Here is a 20,534-nt window from a genome sequence, read left to right as displayed (position 1 = left end):
CTATTGTGACACTCTGTACCTCGGGGGAACACCCTGCACCCCCATGTTCATCCTTATAAAATGATTGTGTGGTATCCAATGTAAAGTTTGTCATGTCGGGTGTCTTTGGAAAGCTCATGATGCACTGAGCATTGTTGTTTTAGTAATGTTATAGGTTGTAATTTCATGTATATAGTTATGAGGCTCAAAATGTCGTCTCATGTCTTAAAACAAGCCCAGGCAAAACCTCCTCCAGAGCAGAGGGGCAGTTCACACCTCATCAGGGCATGTATGGAACAAACCCAGCCCAGCCTCACAGGAACAAAGGACACTGGCCTAGGCAGCAACAAAGGATCTGTTGGACTCTCCAGTGAGTCACCTCCCTTCCCTTGGTCAGTTTGGGACTATGATGAGGTAATGCTCACCTGACTCTGGGGGTGGGGGGGGGCAAAGCCAAGAGGGAAGAAAGAATATGATAAAAAGGGAGAGACATTTGCCATGCTCTCCCTCTCTTTCACCTCCATCTACAGACACCACCACCAAGTGACTGAAGTGCTGATCAAAGGGGAGAGTCTGGCTGAAGAGCAGCCAGTTAGCCTGTGGTGAGAAGCATCCAAGTTTGTAAGGGCACTGAAAATGTTAAGATCAGCTTACAATGCGTTGCTTTTATTTCATTTGATCAGATCTGACTTGTTGGGCTTTGGCTTATAATCACTTTAAATCTATCTTTATAGTTAATAAATCTGTTTGTTTATTCTACTTGAAGCAGTGAGTTTGATTTGAAGCGTGTCAGAGACTTCCCTTGGGATAACAAGTCTGGTACATATCAATTTCTTTGTTAAATTGACGAACGGGCATAACTGGACACTGCAAGACAAAGGTTTCTAGGGCTGTGTCTGGGACCGGAGATATTGGCTAGTGTCATTCAGTTGCAGAATCCATGCAGTGGTTGGCCAAAAGTGCTCACTCACATAGCTGGGAGCAGCTTACATGCCAGAGGCTGTGTGTGAACAGCCTGGGAGTGGGGGTTCTCACAGCAGAGCAGGGTAAGGCTAGCTCCCAGAGTCAAGGGTTGGAGTGACCTAGTAGATCACAGGTCCAGATAACACCAGAGGAACGTCACAACTATAATTAGAACTTTTTTCTGGGAAATGAACTACTGTGTTTCTTATTACATCACATTCCAACTAATTTTAGGATAATTTGCCTTATCATCCATTTCAACCAAGAGAACATTGAAAAGGTAAAAAAAGAAAATCAACCAACCCTTTAGAAATAAATGAAAAGACCCACTTGTCTTATGAAATATTTTCCTCTCCTTTGAGCGATAGGCAATCCTTTCTACTAATGGAATTTTCAGAGTTGGTGTCACCTGATCTTGTCCAGATTGCTTCTAGAAAAGCAATGCTTATATGTGTACCTGTCTTGGAATCTCTTTTGCAGGATGAGACTACTGCTGTTTTTTGTTTAGTAACCAGAAATACTGATATATTTTCTTACCGTTGAAGAATATAACATCGAAATGTTCTACAAATAGATTTGTATTTATGGGTCACAATATCTGGAACAGTTTAAGGCAAAAGGCTCATCTAGCTACTGCATTGTATTGCCTTATAGGCAGAAGATGAACTGGATAGCTACACTGGAGGCCAATGCTGAGGCATCATAACCTTTGTGCAAAGTGACCTTTCGTCTTTCTGTTAACAGGATTTTTTAAGGAAACATGGTTTTCTAAGACCACAGTCATTGGAACTAAGACTGCAGGCTGTTGGGGAGTCTGTGTAACTTGCATGGGATTTTGGTAATGAATGTTTTGACTCTATAGCTCTGATGCATGTTAGAATTCTTTTCAGTGCTTTTGTGAATAGGCAAGGGCCTTTTCTTTTCTTTTAGGATACCAATTTTACAATAGTGTTCCATATCCTTAAAATAAAAATATTCTGAGATTGCTCCATTGAGCAAGAGAGTTCATTCTGTGGTAGAGCACAATAGAGTTGAAGGATAAAAGACAATTAAATCTTTTCCTGTGGACTGCAGTTGATTTTAAATCATAATCCTTCCCGTGCTGTCATATGTCACTTAGGGCCTGAGCAAGGCTCCTCTATCCCTGTCTATCCTAATCCACACTGTGTATGTTCTCTATGTTAAGTCCCATAGATATCCTGCTCTGAGTAGTGTTCGATGAAGGTATTCTTTCACTTAGCCCCTTTTGCACGTTCTTTCAGCTGCCCAATGGCACGCTTGCCATGGTAGATGCTCTGGCTTCATTCTTAACACATGTCCTTTGTATTTCCATCTTTTTTTTCCCCTGGATAACTTTAGAGATCAGGAGGTGTTAAACTCTGACAAATCTTGGCATCTGTTATTTCATTTACTATCTTGTATTTTTCTAAGGTATTTGCTTTCGAAGACATTTAGACATCTGTCTCTGGTGACTTTCCAGCTTTCACATCCGTATGTTAAGATGGAAATAACATTTGAATTGAAGAGTCATAGTTTGGTTGATAACTTAAAATCTATAACTTATCAGATCTTGTTGAAATTGGTGAATGCAATTGCTATTTTGCCATTTGGTGATATTATTTCCTTCTGGCTATCCCCCTAGGCTTGTTTAACCCCCAGCTTGTAGGACCAGTGGACTGCTTTTAATCTGAACCTTACCCTTTGACCTATATGGCTTCGATGGCCCTACCAGGAGTAACTCCTCCTGGCAAACTTCTCAGGGGCATCAAAACATTCAAGTCTTCCATCATGTCACAGTGTAGTATCCAGGGAAGGCCACGTTATTGAATCCACCAAAGAAATTCCTTGATTTCCTGGGACTACGAAAAAATAAAAATTCATACTGAGCATTCAGAAAAGTCTTACTTAAAATGTGAAAAGACTAGTGCTATGCTGAGAGTAGGAGCTGCTAATGTTTACCTCTGTGGTTCCAAAAAAGGGCTTACTTTAGGGTAAAACTCCCCTCACAAAAGGCAAATGTGTAGTTCAAGTAGGGCAGAATGAATTTGCCATTGAGTAAATCATATGTTAATTACCTAATGGGCGTGTTTTACCCTTTCCTGGTTTGCTTTTCTTTGATGCTTTCACCTGCCAGAAAACAAAAAAGGCCATTGCTGTTCAAAGTAGAATGAAGATAGGACAGTGAGAGATAAGGCAGTAAACTAAGAGAGCCCTAAAATAAAGCTCATCTCTTGGTTGAGCAGGAAACCCAGTTGTATGAAAATGATGTACCTATAACCTTCCCGGCCGTAAAAGAAAATCCTACGTACCCTCTCCTCTACAAATTAAAGTATCTACCTTGTTTGTGATTCATAGTTTTGTGGCATGCAGGCTGATTTATTGCACCTCAGATTTCCCATTAGTGTGTGCCGAGTTCTTGTTTGATCTGATTTTAGAGTTGAAGCAGGCTTATGGCCCATGCGAAGAGTAGTCCTTCCAGGCTGAGTCTGGAGCTCGTGGCTGCCAACAACTAGTGACCTATCCTGAGTGCTTTCAGGTTTTACTCAGATAGGTAGACAAAATCTGCATCTTAATTTTGGGCTTAGGGTTACAAACTGTTGGTATAAGGATCACATCTTTATCTCTGTCTCACTATCACCTCTGTAATTTTGAAGTCAGAGTTCATCTTTGTTCCTTGTGGGCATGAGGCCCTATTTAATTGTTCTGGCTATGAAGATTGATCGCGTTTATTGAGTTTAAATCTCTAAGGGAAACTTCTGTTCAGCTGGTAAACCACTCTGTTGATTTTACTTTGTCAACTATGTCAATGCAGTGTCTCCCAACCATACTGTCATGGTATATCCTCCTCACAGTAATGTTGCCTTGTTATATGGCTGATCTGTGTAAGTTACTGATCGCATCAGAGAATTTTTGAAAACCTTATGCTTGGGCTTCCTGAAGCCCTTATCGAGGGTAGTGTGGATAATGCTCCCTGTGGAAAACTGGTAATGCTTATCATTTCGTGTATTCCAAAGGCAAAAAATTATTTCCTAGAATTATCTTTTGAGTCACAGATTAAATGATAGGTGTGATCTAGCAGTAACCAGAGAAGGAGAACTTCTCCAAAAGAACCAGGGCAATTCACCCCCATAAAACAAATCTGCTCCCCTTCATTCAACCTTGTGATTACCATGCATTCCAAGCACTTACAACTCACCCCAATTGTAATCAAAAGCATTTTCTGCCATGAGGAAGAGTGGGAATGGGAAAATACCATACTCTTTGTGTGTATTATAAACAACAACCACCCCAGAACGAATGAACAAACCACCAGAACAACTGCTGGTATAAGGTGCCATGAAAGGTTTTATTTTTTTTTTAATTGCCAGCAGTTTGGGATGGTCAGATTAGGGTTGCAAACCCTCCAGGATTGTCCTGGAGTTTCCAGGAATTAAAGATTAATCTTTAATTAAAGATTGTCATGTGCTGAAACCTCCAGGAATCCCTCCAGCCAAAATTGGCAACCCTAGGTCAGATCGTTCTCAAATAGAAAAGCTGTAAGTTATGCAGGTCTTCCCAATAAAACCTTTAGGGCATCTCCCCGTTATATAGACACACCATCATGTGTTCTATCTAATCTATCGGTACCTTGCCAAACTCTTGTTTGTAATGGGTTTGAAACAACATGTTACTTGCCAAACTTTATACGAACATTCCTAGGTTCCACCCAAATAGAGCCCATTTTTGTTACAGCTAGTATACTTTAAAGCCAGGTGGGGGAAGACAGTAGGAAGATTAGAATTAAAAATGAACAAGATATGTGACTCAAACAAAATATGCATGGTTTGGTGTGGTACAAAATACTGATTCTCCCTTGCTTGAGAACCTTGCATGAGTAACTGACAGCTGTACCATCTGCGAGTAAGATGTTGTTCCCCAACTCATGGCAATTAAAACTTCTAGCATCCCACACCGTCATGTATTTTATTTTATATACAGCTGGTATTGATGACTAATCTCTTAAAACTTTAATCATCTCATGAGGAGAGGTGGAATAATTCACAGTAGCCCTTCCTTTCCTCACTCATGAAGATAAATGTCATAAAAATGATGGATGTTCATTGTTATGACACTAACCATTTTATATTTAACAAAGATAGCAAAATCCCACTGGTAGCTAACAAAAGAATTCTCTCTATATATGTGGCGCGAGAAGGCTATATTTCTCTAATTCAAAAATGTGACTTTCCTGTCTACTTTTGGAGCATTTGAAGTACTATAATTTGATTGTACCAGTGAATTGACTACATACAGGGATATGATGTCACAATTCAAATTGATTTCAAGTCAGTTTTGAACATTCTGTAAGCTTGAAAACCCCCAAAGTCCCTTTCATTTGTAATACCAGCTCCCTCGAAAATTGAATAATTCCCCCCTGAATAAAACAAGATGATGGCTTTCATTTCACTTTTCTTTGGAGGGATTTTCCTGATGGGGGAATTCAGATGCTTTATTTTTTTGGTGGGGGGGGAAAGTCACTTCTTCCCTCCCGGTTTTAGTTTTCCTTGTCCTGACCTTCTGTGTTGCACCCCAGCCCCACCCTCCAGGCACACACACTTTGGTCATCCTTATAAGGATAAAACCTACCAAAGTACAAACAAAGGTTCACTCTCTACATCAGTAACAACACAGTTTTGCTCCCCTTCTTTTCATGTTAGCCAACAGGCAGCAGTACAGGGAACTGTGCTGTGTAGCTGGCGATGGGAGAGGAAGAGAGAAAACACACAGGCTTTGGCTACACTTACACTTCAAAGCGCCAGCGCTGGGAGAGAGCTCTCCCAGCGCTGTCCGTACTCCACCTCCCTGTGGGGAATAACGGACAGCGCTGGGAGCCGCACTCCCAGCGCTGGGGCTTTGACCACACTGGCGCTTTGCAGCGCCGCAATTTGCAGCGCTGGAGAGGGTGTGTTTTCACACCCTGCTGCAGCGCTGCAAATTTGTAAGTGTAGCCAAGCCCTAAGTCTTGCAAGGATAAGGAATCTCTTTACAAAGACTGAGAGAATGTAAATAAACTTTTCATCCAAGCATCAAAATGCTGTACAATGAGGATAAATATTTTATCTGTTTTACAGATGGGAGAACTGAGTCACAAGAGGCTACGTGATTTGTTAAGGGTCACACAGTATCTCTTTCTATATTATTATTATTATTATTAGATGTGGTATAATGTAACAATCCTATTATTTGTAAATAAAACCTTGTTATAATCAGCCCAGACCATGGCTATAAATGCTTAATTGTATTCATGCCTCACAATATACCCATATCAGTCACAACACAAAATCTGCTTGTTTTATTAATTTCATGGATAACCCTGATCTAGAAAAAGTATTTTAAAAGGTGATAGGAAGTACGTGTTTAGCTGCAGTATGTACCCCTAAACATATTTTATTCTTAATCCTATATGTTATAGTTTAGTATTTATTCTCTCTGAAATCTTAGGTCTGTATCTGTAGGACACCATCTAACAAGATAACTCCTTGTAGGAGAGGAGTGGAAAGAAAACTGGCATAACTGTCTCCTCTTGTTAAATCTGGTACATTTAGAGAGTAGCCAGTAGGAATTCTGTTACTTTCCTCAGGCAAATGTAATGTTTAAGGAGTACTTCCAAAGTGAGTAAGTGATGGAAGCTTTTAAAAACGCACACGTGTGTGTGTGTGTGTGTGCGTGCGCGCACACACACACACGATTTCAGAAGACTTCCTCTTCACGTGTTTTGATTCTGACCATGTTGAAACATCAGTAGTACAGTAAACCTTTTAGTGTCTGAAAAAAAAATCTATATTAGTTTGCGTTAGAGTGATATAACATATACAAAAAAGTGAATATATTCAGGCTTTTGTGTGCTATTTTTCTCTCCATCACTCACATAGCAATCAATGTTAAGTCCCAAGCAGCCTGCGAAGATCTGCAAAAGGATCTCACAAAACTGGGTGACTGGGCAACAAAATGGCAGATGAAATTCAATGTTGATAAATGCAATGTGCAAATGCACATTGGAAAACATAATCCCAACTATACATATAAAACAATGGGGTCTAAATTAGCTGTTACCACTCAAGAAAGAGATCTTGGAGTCATTATGGATAATTCTCTGAAAACATCCACTCAATGTGCAGCGGCAGTCAAAAAAGCGAACAGAATGTTGGGAATCATTAAGAAAGGGGTAAATAATAAGACAGAAAATATCATATTGCCTCTATATAAATCCATGGTACATCCACATCTTGAATACTGTGTGCAGATGTGGTCGGCCCCATCTCAAAAAAGATATATTGGAATTGGAAAAGGTACAGAAAAGGGCAACAAAAATGATTAGGGGTATGGAATGGGTTCTGAATGAGGAGCGATTAATAAGACTGGGACTTTTCACCTTTGAAAAGAGATGACAAAGGGGGGATATGATAGAGGTCTATAAACTCATGACTGATGTGGAGAAAGTAAATAAGGAAGTGTCGTTTACTGCTTCTCATAACACAAGTACTAGAGATCACCAAATAAAAATAATAAGCAGCAGGTTTAAAACAAACAAAAGGAAGTATGTCTTTCACACAATGCACAGTCAGCTTGTGGAACTCCTTGCCAGAGGATATTGAGAAGGCCAAGACTACAACAGGGTTCAAAAAAGAACTAGATAAGTTCATGGAGGATAGGCCCATCAATGCTATTAGCCAGGATGGCAGGGATGGTGTCCCTAGCCTCCTTCCCAGAAGCTGTGAATGGGCGACAGGGGATGGATCACTTGATGATTACCTGTTCTGTTCATTCCCTCTGGGGCACCTGGAATTGGCCACGGTCAGAAGACAGGATACTGGGCTAGATGGACCTTTGGTCTGACTCAGTATAGCTGTTCTGATGTTCTTAATTTGTTCATAGTGTTTCTTTAGATAATAGACGGGAAACAATATACAGCATAAAATACAGGCAAGCTGATGCAGGACACAAACTGTTGGGGTGGAAAGGAACAGTCTCAATCACCTAAGCATGGTCGCTTTCTCCCCTTGTACCGGGTGTATGCGCCAAAGAGGCATTCACCTCCCTTATGGATGCAGTTAAAGATCATGGCCATGAATTCAGGACAGTTTTTAACTAATCTCTGATATGTGGTGGGGTGGGAGGGCTATCTTTTTCTCTTTGCTCTCTCGACAGTGGAGCTTCATCCAATGTAATGATTCATAGCCACAAACTGCATAGCACCTATGTTTGTCAGCTAACTGCATGCATATGTCACAGACTAGAACTCCCATCCTAATACTCTAAACTCGTAGCCCTCTGTCACTGGAACTAAAGGAGACTCTCTGGAATAGTAATAGAGCTCATGCTATAGTAGAAATGGAAACAAAACTCAGTGTTCATCAAGATATTTGCCTTTGACCCTGATCTTGCAAAGCAATCTGGTAGCATGGACCCTCTGCCTATGCGAAATCCTGTTATAGTCAGTGGGATGTGCTGGGGTCTGTGATAACTCATCCCAATGCAGGTTCAGGATCTTAGTCATTTAGATACTTATCTTGTCTTACTAAGTAATAAAATGGGAAATGTACCCTCTACCTACTAGCCTGAGGGTTGATTTTACTCATTATGACAAAAATTTTTACTTGCCACAGCCTCTGCAATTTAAAGGAATAAAACAGTTGTGCTGTTCCGTTGTATATTGTATTTAATTGTGACATTTATTTATTTTGAATTCTAAATGCAAGTATGCCATTTATTTTGATTTTTCAAAGAGCCCTAGCTTCCATTACATGAGTTAAAATGTGGCATTATAAAAAAAACATTATACTCAAAACTGATCCAGTTATCCCAGTCCCCCCAAAAAACATTAACCCAGCCAATCAAAGCAGTAGAACAGAGAAATCATCCATCCTACTGGAGAGCTTCATTCTCTGTCTTCGCCTTCATCAAATGCCTAAGGAATTGGACAGGCCTTCCATGGCCTGAAGGTCAGAATACTGGGGCAGTTTCAGACCAAGATGGGGAGTATGTTCCAAAGTTGATATTCTGACAGAAAACTATCTGCCAGCTGTTTTCCCCCAGGGCAACTGAAGGGATTGCAGCTCATGTGTCTCTGCCGACTATGGTGTTGGCTGTCTGAACTTTTAGGGTGGCGTATCCTAAGCCACTAGGTCTTTATAGAAACCAATAGGGAGCCAATGTGGATCACGATATATATGTGCAATGTACCAATCAGTTGTTAAACTTTGTGTTTGATATACTTGGAAAACCTGAATGTACTATATTTATATCTCTATATAATTTTGCTTTTATTAAATCTTCATACTCTTCTTGGCTTCATTCTACTTTTTCATTTCTTTCCTATAATAATACAGGATTTCTCAATTTTTTTTCTCCATATAGACCACATCCTTTAAAAAAAAAAAAAAAAAAAAAAAAAAAGTCTCTCAGGGACACTTCCCCTCCCATTCACAATTGTATAACATCCCTATGGCAATTATAATTGCTCATATGGAAAAGTAATATTAGGAAAGTTATTAACATATTTTTAGTGTCTTTTAATGCAGTTTAGCAGCTGGAAATGAAGAGAGCTAGCATCATGTGACCAGCCAGCTATCTGTAGACCACCAGCAAGCAAGTAATCGTGGTGTACCTTCCTTTGTTGTCTTCATTCATCTTTTCCTCCTTTTACCTTTCACTCTGTTACATTCTTTTTTTCACATATTGTGTCCCCTACTTCTTCCCCTTTGTCTGTCTCTTCTTGCTTCTCTTATCCTCAGTCCCAGCCCAAAATACTTCCCCAAATCTCTCTTCTAATCGATTTACCTATCAGTCTCTCCTCTCACAACAGAAGGCTTTCAAGTTTTAGCAGAAACCTAATAGCCAGAAGGCTAAATCTGCTGACCAAAAACCAATATGAAAGATTTGTGTGGGGCCTTCCTCCCGCTCCCCCTCCCGCCTGTGGCTGCTTAGAAAAAGGGCTAGGTAGTATCACTTCTACCTCCCTCCCAGCCTGTGGTGTTTGGGTTTTTTGGATTGTCTTTCCTAGTGTGTTGCTCTATTGTCATTGTGGTTTCTTGGACTGTAGCTTTGCCAAGCAGCAGCAATGAAATGTACCTGATACTTTTCAGTTTAGCTGCTGTTCACAGGGATCTGGATGTATCAGTGGAAAGCTTGACAAAGCTATGAGCAGCAGCAGAGCCATGGGAGCAGCCTTGTCTGCTAGTTTAAGAAGACAGCACTGTATCGGTTTACATTGGCTTCATATTAAGAAATCTTTTTTTCTGCAAACATAATGGCTCGAATCTGCAGAAGTGGATGGTACTTGTCTGCGAAAGCTTCCTACTTGCCACTGGAGAATAGCGTTCTTGAGTTCTGTGATTGCTAAAACTGTAGTTTGCACCACTGTCTGTTTTCTCTGTTTGTGTTGCTCTGTAATGGTTGAATTGCAAACAGTTGAGCAGATTTGATTATGTGCATTGAAGGCCAATTTTACACATACATTTAAAAAAACCTGGTGATATGTTACATACAGAGGTTATCTCCCGGTTTCATTACTGCCAAACAGATTATAATGGTACAAAGTTGGGAGGCATTGTTAATACAGAGAAGGATTGGAGCTTTATACAGGAAGAACTAGATGATCCTAAAGACTGAGTAACAGAAATTGAATGAAATTTAATACTACAAAGTGAAGGGTCAGGCACTTAGGGTCTAATAAGAATTTCTGCTATAAGATGGAGGTTTATCAGTTGGAATTGACAGAAGGAGAGAAACCTAAGTGTGTGGTTGAGCACAGGATGTCCGAGAGTAACCAATGTAATGCAAAGTATGCAAATACGATCCTAGGATGTATCAGGTAAGGCATTTCCAGTAGAGAGAGAGAAGTGTTAAAGACATTGTGCAAGGCTCTGATAAGACCTCATTTGGAATATTGTGTACAGATTCTGTTCACTGTTATTCAAGAAAGACTAATTCAAACAGGAACAGGTGCAAAGAAGAGCTAGTAGTGAGATTTGCTTGCTAGGATCATGTAGGTATCTCACACTTAATTTCCTGCCATTGCAGCAGCCTCAAGTATTGGTGCACCGTTATCCCTCCTGTTTTGTGCCTGTGGCAAATAATAGTTTAATCTCCTGTGGGCTGTGATACTTTAGTCTAAATTTGGTTGTTGGGTTTAGTGTGTGGGTGCTCTGACTGTTGGTCAATAGTATACAGGAGCATAGGTGCTGACTCTGTGGGTGCTCTGGGGCTGGAGCACCCACGGGGGAAAAATTCAAAAGTGCCAATTTGTCTTCTGGACCATTAATGTTTATTAATAAGTCTGTTTTCTACTAGTAGCTCTCAGAAGTGCCATGTGATAGAACCTGGGTTTGGTTCAGAGTCCTGGTCTCTTCACTCTCCAAATCAGCAGGGTTTGGGTAAACTACTCAAGTATCCTGGTGACCTCTGTACTGAACCCTCAGTGATCTTAAGGATCTTCTTAGTAAGGGGTGGGCAACCTGCGGGCTGCACATGGCCCGTCAGGGTAATCTGTTGGTGGGCCGCGAGACAGTTTGTTTACATTGACCATCCGCAGGCATGGCTGCCCGCAGCTCCCAGTGGCCACCGTTTGCCATTCCTTGCCAATGGGAGCGGCGCGTCCCTGTGGCCGGCGCGTCCCTGTGGCCGGCGCGTCCCTGTGGCCGGTGCTACTTCCTGCAGCTCCCTTTGGCCGGGAACGGTGAACTGTGGCCGCTCGAAGCTGCGGGCAGCCATGCCTTCGGCTGGCCAGTGTAAACAAACTCGCAGCCTGTGGGCCGCAGGTTGCCTACCACTTTTCTTAGTCCTGCTTAGATGGTGAATTTCATTGCTAGTTATGCCTAATGTGGAAGAACAAATGTAGGATACTCAAGGATACAGTGCAAATCATTCCCTTCCTTCCCCGCCCTTAAGAAAATATGTTGGTTATATCCCAAAGAACTAGGGACAGGAAGACTCATATTTTTCATGACTGTAATTTGACTTGCTCTGGGGTCCTAACTATTAATTATAATCCCAGCATTATCAGTCATTGCCCAGGTCTAAGTAAATTCCCATTCAGGGGATATGAATGTTGGAGAATGGGGTTGGGAAATAGGAGAAAGATTTAAAACAGGTAAGGCTTCCTCCCTTGCCCTTCATTACCTTGTCTTACCAAGGTGTTCATACTGCATTAAGCTATTCTCTTTTATTGTTTTACATGTCTTAGTGGACAGTTACTAGTTCAATTTTAATCTTTAGCATTATTGTGAAAAATCCATGGAAATACAATTTTTTTGTGGGGTGGTGGGTGCGCCGTGGAGGTATGCATTGTTGGTGCATGTATAAGTTCAGCCTGTTTGTTAGCTCACAAGCTTCTTGATAATATTGCTGTAGGTGTGGTGTTCTGTACTGTCACCTCATCCTGTTTTCCATAGGTAGGTGGGGGAAATCATAAACCTTCATTGAATGTTTCTTCAACTAATCACTTTTACTTTCTTCAAATAAGCTACTTTAAATTAAGCCTGCTTAGTTTTTTTTCCTTACACAAGAAATACAGCCTAGTTACTGTATTTAGCTAAAATAGTCTTCTTAATAGTTATGAAAAACCCCAGACATACGGAAGACTGACTTCTCATTCAATAGTATTCTAAATCAGGAAATGTTTGCTCTTCACTTAAGGTAACTTTTGTGTTGTGTGTGTGTTTGGGGTGTGTGTGTGTGTGTGTGTGTATACGTGCATATAATATATATCTGTTCTAAATGACTAGATTAATACAGTTACACTTGTCAGGATATATGAAACCACAGCCCACACTGTGCATCCAGTGATTAAACCATTTCACACAATGGGCAGTTGTTCATTCCAGCACATTCAGCCTTTCTAACATATTCTCCATTTTAGTATGTTGTTATATCCAGAATGTATTTACTTCATACTTTGGTATTTAAAAGCTGTCTTGTGAGGTTGATTAAAATCTCTGTAGTGTTATACATATTGCTTTGTCAGTTCCTTTTTTGTTTTGTTTGTTTTGTTTTGTGAAGATGATCTTCTGTATCCATGTGTCTGGCTATTGTTTCCACAATCCGTTCAGTGCAGTTTCCTCAGCACATACTGCCCTCCCTTCTCCCACTTCCCCAGACAGGGTGATTTCTGATGTTTTGCGTAGCTTTATTGTTTCCTTCCCACTGTCATCAAATTCACACTGTAATACTTGGCACTTTTACTTCCTTTATAGAGTAGGATGTGATGTCATAGAGAAGGGGACAGGGCTACCCAAATTTTCTCAATTGCAGGGAGGAGCTGCCCAGGTGTGCTGAGGGGCCTGTACTCAGGAAGAGAAACAGGGAATCCTCCACAGTGAGTAACCCCACTTTCAAGTGCACCCAGTTTCCTTCATAGCCATGTCCAGTACAGTGTAGTTTCCTCTTCTGCCCTTTCCAGTTTTACCCAGTTTGCCCTCTGGAGTGTTCCCAGTTCAGTTCAGTTTCCCTTTTTCCCCTCCATTTTACTGCATATTCATTTTACTTCATCCTTTTCTGTTATCTCGCCTCTCTTCCTTACTCCAAAGGTTATATTTTCCTTTTTTGCCTTTTGATGTTATTAACCTCCATCATTCTAGTCTTAATCTTCACTCACATTGTCCTCTTTCCAGTGAATTAGACTGTCCTATTGCTACTACTTCCTGTTTTGTCTATAGTTCCTCTCCTCTCCCTTGTAATAATCTCTTTCCGAGATCCCTCTTCGCTGATACCTTTTGCATCTTTTAATTTCTTTCCTCCCTACTTTTCCCCCTTTCAGGTCACCATTCCATTTTCCTTTCCTGCAAATTCCATGTATAATCTTTCCTATTTACGTACACATTGTTATAAGCTCAGTTCAGCTCCCAAACCTTTGTAGTGCAGCCATCATTTCTGCATTTTTCTTTTGTAGAACTAAAAGGTAAAGAATAAGCTTGTCTGATATGGAAAACAATATGGGGCAAGGGATTTGGTAAATAGTGTTCTGAATTGGAAAGGGGAGAACAGGAAGCTACCAGAACTGTAAAATGGCAGGAGGGGCCTGGGGAGCTCAAGGGATTGGTAGAGGGTATGGAGGCTTTGGCTCCTCTAGGTCACCTGCTTGAATTACAGCCCTGGTTAGTAGTGATTGAAAATATTCACCATCCAGTCTTCGGTGACTTACGTGATATGTTTTGGTGGTATGTTTCTAGTTCCGAGTGGACAGGTGTCCACGTTACAGTAGCTACCATCACAATTGGCATTAATTGGTAACTAGTAAAGAGAGGCAAAGGGTTGAATGAGCATGGAGACCAAGCTAATTTCTCATTTGCCAGAGGTGGAAGTGCAAGTTGTTACTGAGTCATGTTGGAAAGACACTGTGGGGAAGCTTGCATTGCCATTGCCTGTGCTGTACCTTTTCTGTTGATAAAGGATTTCAGTTTCCAGGGCTGTCAATCTGGCACCTTACATGAGCAAAAAAATGGCAGAAAGAGTTAACTGGCTAAAACTGAAAAGGGACAAAAAGCAAATGACAAACTAGAAAATTCCATGCCAATTGGTCTGAATTGGGATGAGGAGTGGATTAATTTGGGCTCAATTGGAAAAGGCAAAGGAGTGGAAAACTGAGCTGAACTGGAAAACATACTGCACTCGAGTGAGTCATGTGGCATCTTGTGTGCTTCTGTGAGTTTTGACCACTTAATTTTTCATCTTTTTAAAAACAAAAAGCATTTAAAATTTGAAACCTATCATGTCACTTCTGACAGTGGCTCCTCCTTTGCAAACAGAAGTTTTTAGCCTTTTTTGTTTCTGAGGTCCTCATAAAATGTAAGCACAGTACTTCAGTGACCTCATACTGTTTTTAAAATAGTGAGCAAAAACTAGCAATCTCTCTCGCTTCCCCCCTCCCCACCTCAGAGAAACTGTACTGCCGTATTGGTCTCCTCAAATAGGTTTCATATTTTAACTCTTTTTAGTTTATTTTGTATCTTTGGAAGAATCTTCCCATGCATTTCAGCAGATGATGCACACAAGCAGCAAGTAAATCTCACTTTTTCTGCAGTGTCCTGGACTATATCTGGCCTTCCAACAGATGGCGGACTCCAGTCTCAACACTGCAAACCCCCTCCAAAAATAATTAGGAAAAAAGTGCATGAACACATAACTTTTCAAATTCACAGAATTATTGTATCTTATTTACACACATATATCATTTCTTTTTAGGCATTGGAAAAACACCCCAACTCACCAATGACTGCAAAACAAATACTGGAAGTAATTCAGAAAGAAGGGTTAAAAGAAACAAGGTCAGTATTTATATGTTCAATATCTCTTACAATTTATTTGAAAACAATGAAATCTAGTAGTAGCGAGGACTGTATGCCATTCCTAAAGTAATATGCACTGGCTAAATCGGAATGTCAGTGCATGGCAAGCTTATCTGACTTTTTTAGTTTTCAGTGTTGTGTGTTGGTCCCAGGATGATAGTGAGAAAGGGTGGGTGAGGTAATATTTTTTTATTGCACCTACTCATCTCTTTCACCAACAGAAGTTGGGTCAATAAAAGAGATTACCTCACCCACTTTTTTTTTAATGTTTCTTAAATAATCATGTGACTCAACTTATTGCAAGTGATTTGGATGCAGAAATGGATTGCAATGGATAAACCCCTGGAGGATGGGCAGGTTGGGGTAACGGGGTTTGATTCAAAACCCAATGAAGTCAGTAGCAGTCTTTCCATTGGCTCCAGTGGGCTTTGGGTCGAGCTTCTGGTGGACATACAGCTCCTAATTCCTGAATCACAACTGTGAGGTGATCTAAGCTATAACTGAGAGCTTGGACATGAAGACAAAACGACAGATTACTCTAATGAGAAAGGAGAGATTAGTTTGGGGAGGAAAGTAATGATGCTCAAATACAGGGTGCATTTTCTTCTTCTATGACTGGTGTTGAGGGATAACAGCTCACAGGGAATTTCTCTTCAAAGATACTGTGTCAGTAGGTGTTGACCTGCGGCAGCAAAATAAGGTAGGCATTTGCTTCTATTTTAATTGTATCCTTTTACTGTGGTGCCTAACATGTAGGGCAAGTGAGCTTTTAAAGACTACTAGTCTAGTAGAATAGTAATGCATTATATCTGTTATTTCTGAATGTATACTGTTTACCCAAAAGAATCTTCCCTAGGTACTGTGTTATGTTTCTTGTCATTCAGAAACATTTCCTAAGAAACAGAAGGAATAATGCAGTGTAGAGTCTTTCACAGTATATAACCATGCAGCTTAGTGGTAAACTAGATACGAGCATATTGTAAAATATAATAAGTGTGTGTTGGTGGAATGAACAGCAGCAGGGATAGTATTATGTATAAGTGGAAGCTGCATATGCCCCCTAAAGCTCTGCAAATGAAGTTGCTGTTCAGAAATCATTTAAAATGTTTGTGCCAGTGCCAAGGAAGAAGGAGAGAGCTTTAGAAAATAAATGTCTGAACTTAGGCTCTGTGCCACAAGGATATGCAAACAACAAACAAGTCTCAGAAAAGAAATCACTTGAAAATTGTATATTAAGATACTCCACAGAATGAGCTGCTGATTGTTCTTTCTAGTCTTGTGATATGACGCTACTGCACTCTGGCTTACAATGCTATTCTAATAATTCTTGTTATAATAACAACACCTCTTCATAATTCTTAGAATGCTTTTCTCCCCATCATGGTGTATTAAAGAGGAAGCAGTGTACAGAGACTGGGTAGGGGGTGAAGCTAGCTCTTTAATATACTTAAAATACAGAAAACACAAAAACTCCTTTTGATGGTAAATATAAATAAATCATGCAACAGGAAGAAGAAGCTACTAAACGGAAAATCAGCCTTGTAGTAATGCATGAACTCAGAGTGACAGGCAAGAAAAGGATCGACAAGTGTTTATTTCTGTATGATTTGTATTGTGGTTGAGTATGTGTGCTGTAAAATGAATGCAGCACATGTCTGGGTAATTAGTAGTAACTAACTATACGGAATGTCATGTGTAGTGATGAGCATTCCTGCTATTGAAGGCAGGACAAATCTCTATATTGTCTATTTAACTGAGCCCCAAATTGAGGAGCCTAAAAATTGATTGTTGCAGTTGTCTGGAAATTGTGACTTTTTTTTTTTTTTTTTTTAGAATTGAGTTTAAATTTAAACAAAGTTTGGATTAAGTGTTTTCTACTGCATTGAAAATAGTTGAAATTAAGGCTCATGAAAGATTTTTGTCTGAGAATGTTGGTGGTTAAATTCCTCTACTAGAGCAGCAGGCTGTGCAAACTTATCCTATTTAGCCATGCTACTTTAACTATAATCTGCAGGGGACCATCTCTATGGCTTACAAGGCACTTTAGTCTCCATGCTGCTATCTACTGAGACTTACAAGTAGTGGTGGATTTTGTGATGAATAGTCAACCTGTATCACCCCCCCAACCACCCTCCTCCCCCCACAAAAAAGAGCTGGAATGAGACCACCAAAGTGTCTTGGACCACTGAACAGCCTTCATTCTTTGATGACTTTCTTTTAACTGGACTGGATTTGAACCAGCAGTGAAGGGTTATGTATCCTATTCCCTCTTCCTTATGCTGATATGTTTATCAGCAAACCTGTAGCAATTCTGGGTGAAGTTCTCCTAGAATTCTCTTCCAGCCTTTCCATTGTATAGTGAACAATAGGACTGCTCAGTTCAGTCATTTTGCATGTATATTGCAAAAGTAACTAATGTAACATTTCTTGCTGTATTAGCAACTCAGAATTAATAACTTTTAAGTTTTGGCATTTTTATTGTTGCCATTAGCGGCCAATCTTTAGGAGGACTCTGTCGGCCTTTTAGGCCCTTACATTTATTTCTCTTTGATGTTATAAGATGTGGAATTCCCCAACAGTTTGGTTGTTTTTCTACACAAATTAAGTCCAGCAGGGAGAAAATTTAAAAAACAAAAACACTACCACAAATCCAGGTGCACCTCAAGGGAAAAACAAACAAAACTATGGTCATAAACTGTGCTGGAGAGTACACTTGCACAGATTTTTATCATGTTGAGATGCATGTTTCAGTTTTGTTTTTGTTTTGTTTTTTAAATATCTTTCCTGCTGCGACAATCACTTGTAAAAAGATCATCATCTGGCCAATCCTCCTCTCTGTACCTGGAAGGAAAACCAACTCTTAAGGTAAACAATTTTGGGGCCTAAAAGTTTGACATTTTTCTTAACTAATGAAAATAAATTATTTGTGTGTCTAAATGTAAGTGTTAGCAAACTGACATCCTTGAGACTGTAGTCTTTTATCTACAGAGCAGGTGTAATGCATGCAACAATAGTGCAAACCTCAAGTTTACCTTTCATTGTACCTCAACCTTATTCTGAAATAATTGCTTTTCTTGGAGACAGGGTAGCTTAGCTATGTGCCTGTTTAAACATTGGCCTCTCTGCTGAGATTACAAATGAAAGTGTCATTTGTGCACCTGGCCATTTTTAACTGGATTGAGAACACGAAATTATTTCACATAGGCCACTAAGCAGTGGTTTAATGATAACAATTTTTGGATAGTACTGACATGAGCCAAATTTGAATTGATGATTGAGAGAGACTTCCTGCTCCATTACCAACTTCCATAGCTTTCCAACCTACTGTTTTCCTCATAAAAACAAATCAAATGTGTGTATGTAATTGGAGATCTTAGTTAATTTTATTTCCTGTATTTGCTATAATGTTTTTTATAGCAGGCTAAGTCAAGAGGGGACAATGAGAAAGATATATGGGTTAATTAAAACAAACACTTGTGTTCTAATATAATTTTTTTAAAATTGAGATAAAATCCACAATGATTTTAAGAGTAGATGTTTGATTTTGAGAGATGTCAGAATCACTATAAAATTACATGGTAAGAAACGTCAATTTAACGTCTTGTAAAGTTGCAAATATCCAGGTGTGATTAAAAATATGTGTTCATGGTGATAAGGATCTGTTATGTGTCAGTAGGTTTCTTCTATGTGAGAATTTATCAGGCAGTTAGAAAGATAGAACAAAATTAATATTCTGGCAGCCATTCACAGTGACTTGCATCCGACGAAGTGGGTATTCACCCACGAAAGCTCATGCTGCAAAACGTCTGTTAGTCTATAAGGTGCCACAGGATTCTTTGCTGCTTGTAAATGGAAGTTAACTTTGTCAAAAGTTGTTTGGCTTCCATGTTTTCTAGTTTATACAGGTTTGCTTCATGCTAGTTTAGAGTCCAAGCGATATAGTGTAGTGGGAAAGGACTTATGAGAAATCTTTGTGCAGAACCTCTTCTGATTATTTCCAGTTAAAAAGAATTATAATGTTAATTTGCGAGAGTGTAGGATGGCAAAAAAGGATTCTGAAAAGAATTGACTCACTTGCCAACAGCAGGCAGTTTTATTATTAGAGAAACGTCAGAGGGATTGAAATAATTACCAGAAACCTAGTAGCCAGATATGAAGTGATAGATGAAAGATGAGGAGGGGGTATACCACTCGTGGTGATCAAGGGGAATGCCCTGATGAACAATTCAGCCCCGCCACTATCCCCAGCTGTTGGGAGAGGGAGTAGGTGTTGAGATTTTTACAGTGGGTATTGATCCTGAGCTACTTTCAGTGCTTGTTCTCTTTTATTAGTCTCAGGATAGTAATTGTCTGATATGTATGATGCTCCATAACCCCTGTAGCTGGTGGTTGGATTTTTGGCACTTCCAGAGGCTCCTGGCTGATGTGAGGGGAGAGAGGAGACAGCTCTTGGCTACTGTACCCCTCCTGTTGCCTTGACCTTTTTTTTGGCTGGTGGACAGGTGTGGGTGGGTCTTCTTCTGGGAATAACTCCACGCCTGCTTTTGCTGCTTACAGGTTTCCTAGGCAGCATCATCAAATTGACATGATTTGTGACAGCTTCACTGCTGCTTACAGGGTTCAGAACAACAGTAGGGAAACTGAGCTAGAGCCATATAAATTCACTCTGCTGCTGTTTGAGGAAGCTATGAGCAGCAGCAGAGGCAGTGGACATCACTGTCTGCAGACTCAAGAATACAGCACTATGCTAGTTTACATTAGATTGACATTTGAAAGGGCTTGAAGTTTTTTCTTCAAATGAAAGTTTAAATTCTGCCAAAATTGATAGCTTAGGCTCCCCTACTCAGTGGGGAGTAGTTACCCACTGGTCAAGGCCAAGTAGATTTTTTTTTTTAAACTCCCGCAGTGCATACAGGATTCCTTACAGAATGCTCCAGGTGCTTTACATAAACATGAAACATCAAATAAGTATGTTTTCATTTTTGTTGAAAAATGGAAACCAGTTTGGCTTCCCAGAAATGAAAAGGCAACTCATTCCATAGTCATGAGGTATATGTGCTAAAAGTACAAGCTTCAAATATGTCTGAATTATGTTTAGGACAGGTAGTGAATCTGCAGACTTCAATCTAGCAGTATGAATTACTTCTTTTAGTTAAAAACAAAACAAAAGTTTCCCAAATAAAAGATTGGAACATTATGAATCACAGATACTCCATCTCCTGTTTTTACTTGTTATGCCTCTGGTCATCTACTGATTGTCACTTTGTG

At 39.9% G+C, this 20,534-nt stretch overlaps 1 protein-coding gene across 6 annotated transcripts in view; it reads left to right on the top strand.

Annotated features, from left to right (window-relative positions):
* Nucleotides 1-20,534, top strand: part of ASXL3 (ASXL transcriptional regulator 3) — a 161,155-nt gene that overhangs the window by 17,390 nt on the left and 123,231 nt on the right. For 2 of the 6 annotated variants that reach the window (XM_045006542.1, XM_045006540.1), the window contains exons 2-3: nt 13,234-13,297; nt 15,163-15,245. In XM_045006542.1, the coding sequence (XP_044862477.1) occupies nt 15,190-15,245 (56 nt within the window). In that variant the 5' untranslated portion in view covers nt 13,234-13,297; nt 15,163-15,189. Of the gene's footprint in view, nt 1-13,233; nt 13,298-15,162; nt 15,246-15,925; nt 15,967-18,076; nt 18,132-20,534 lie in introns of all 6 variants that reach the window. The other 4 variants (XM_045006543.1, XM_045006544.1, XM_045006545.1 and 1 more) reach the window with 4 other exon arrangements.

This window comes from Mauremys mutica, chromosome 2 (genome assembly GCF_020497125.1).
Source record: "Mauremys mutica isolate MM-2020 ecotype Southern chromosome 2, ASM2049712v1, whole genome shotgun sequence".
Lineage (NCBI taxonomy): Eukaryota > Metazoa > Chordata > Testudines > Geoemydidae > Mauremys > Mauremys mutica.
This window is presented reverse-complemented; position numbering and strand designations above follow the sequence as displayed.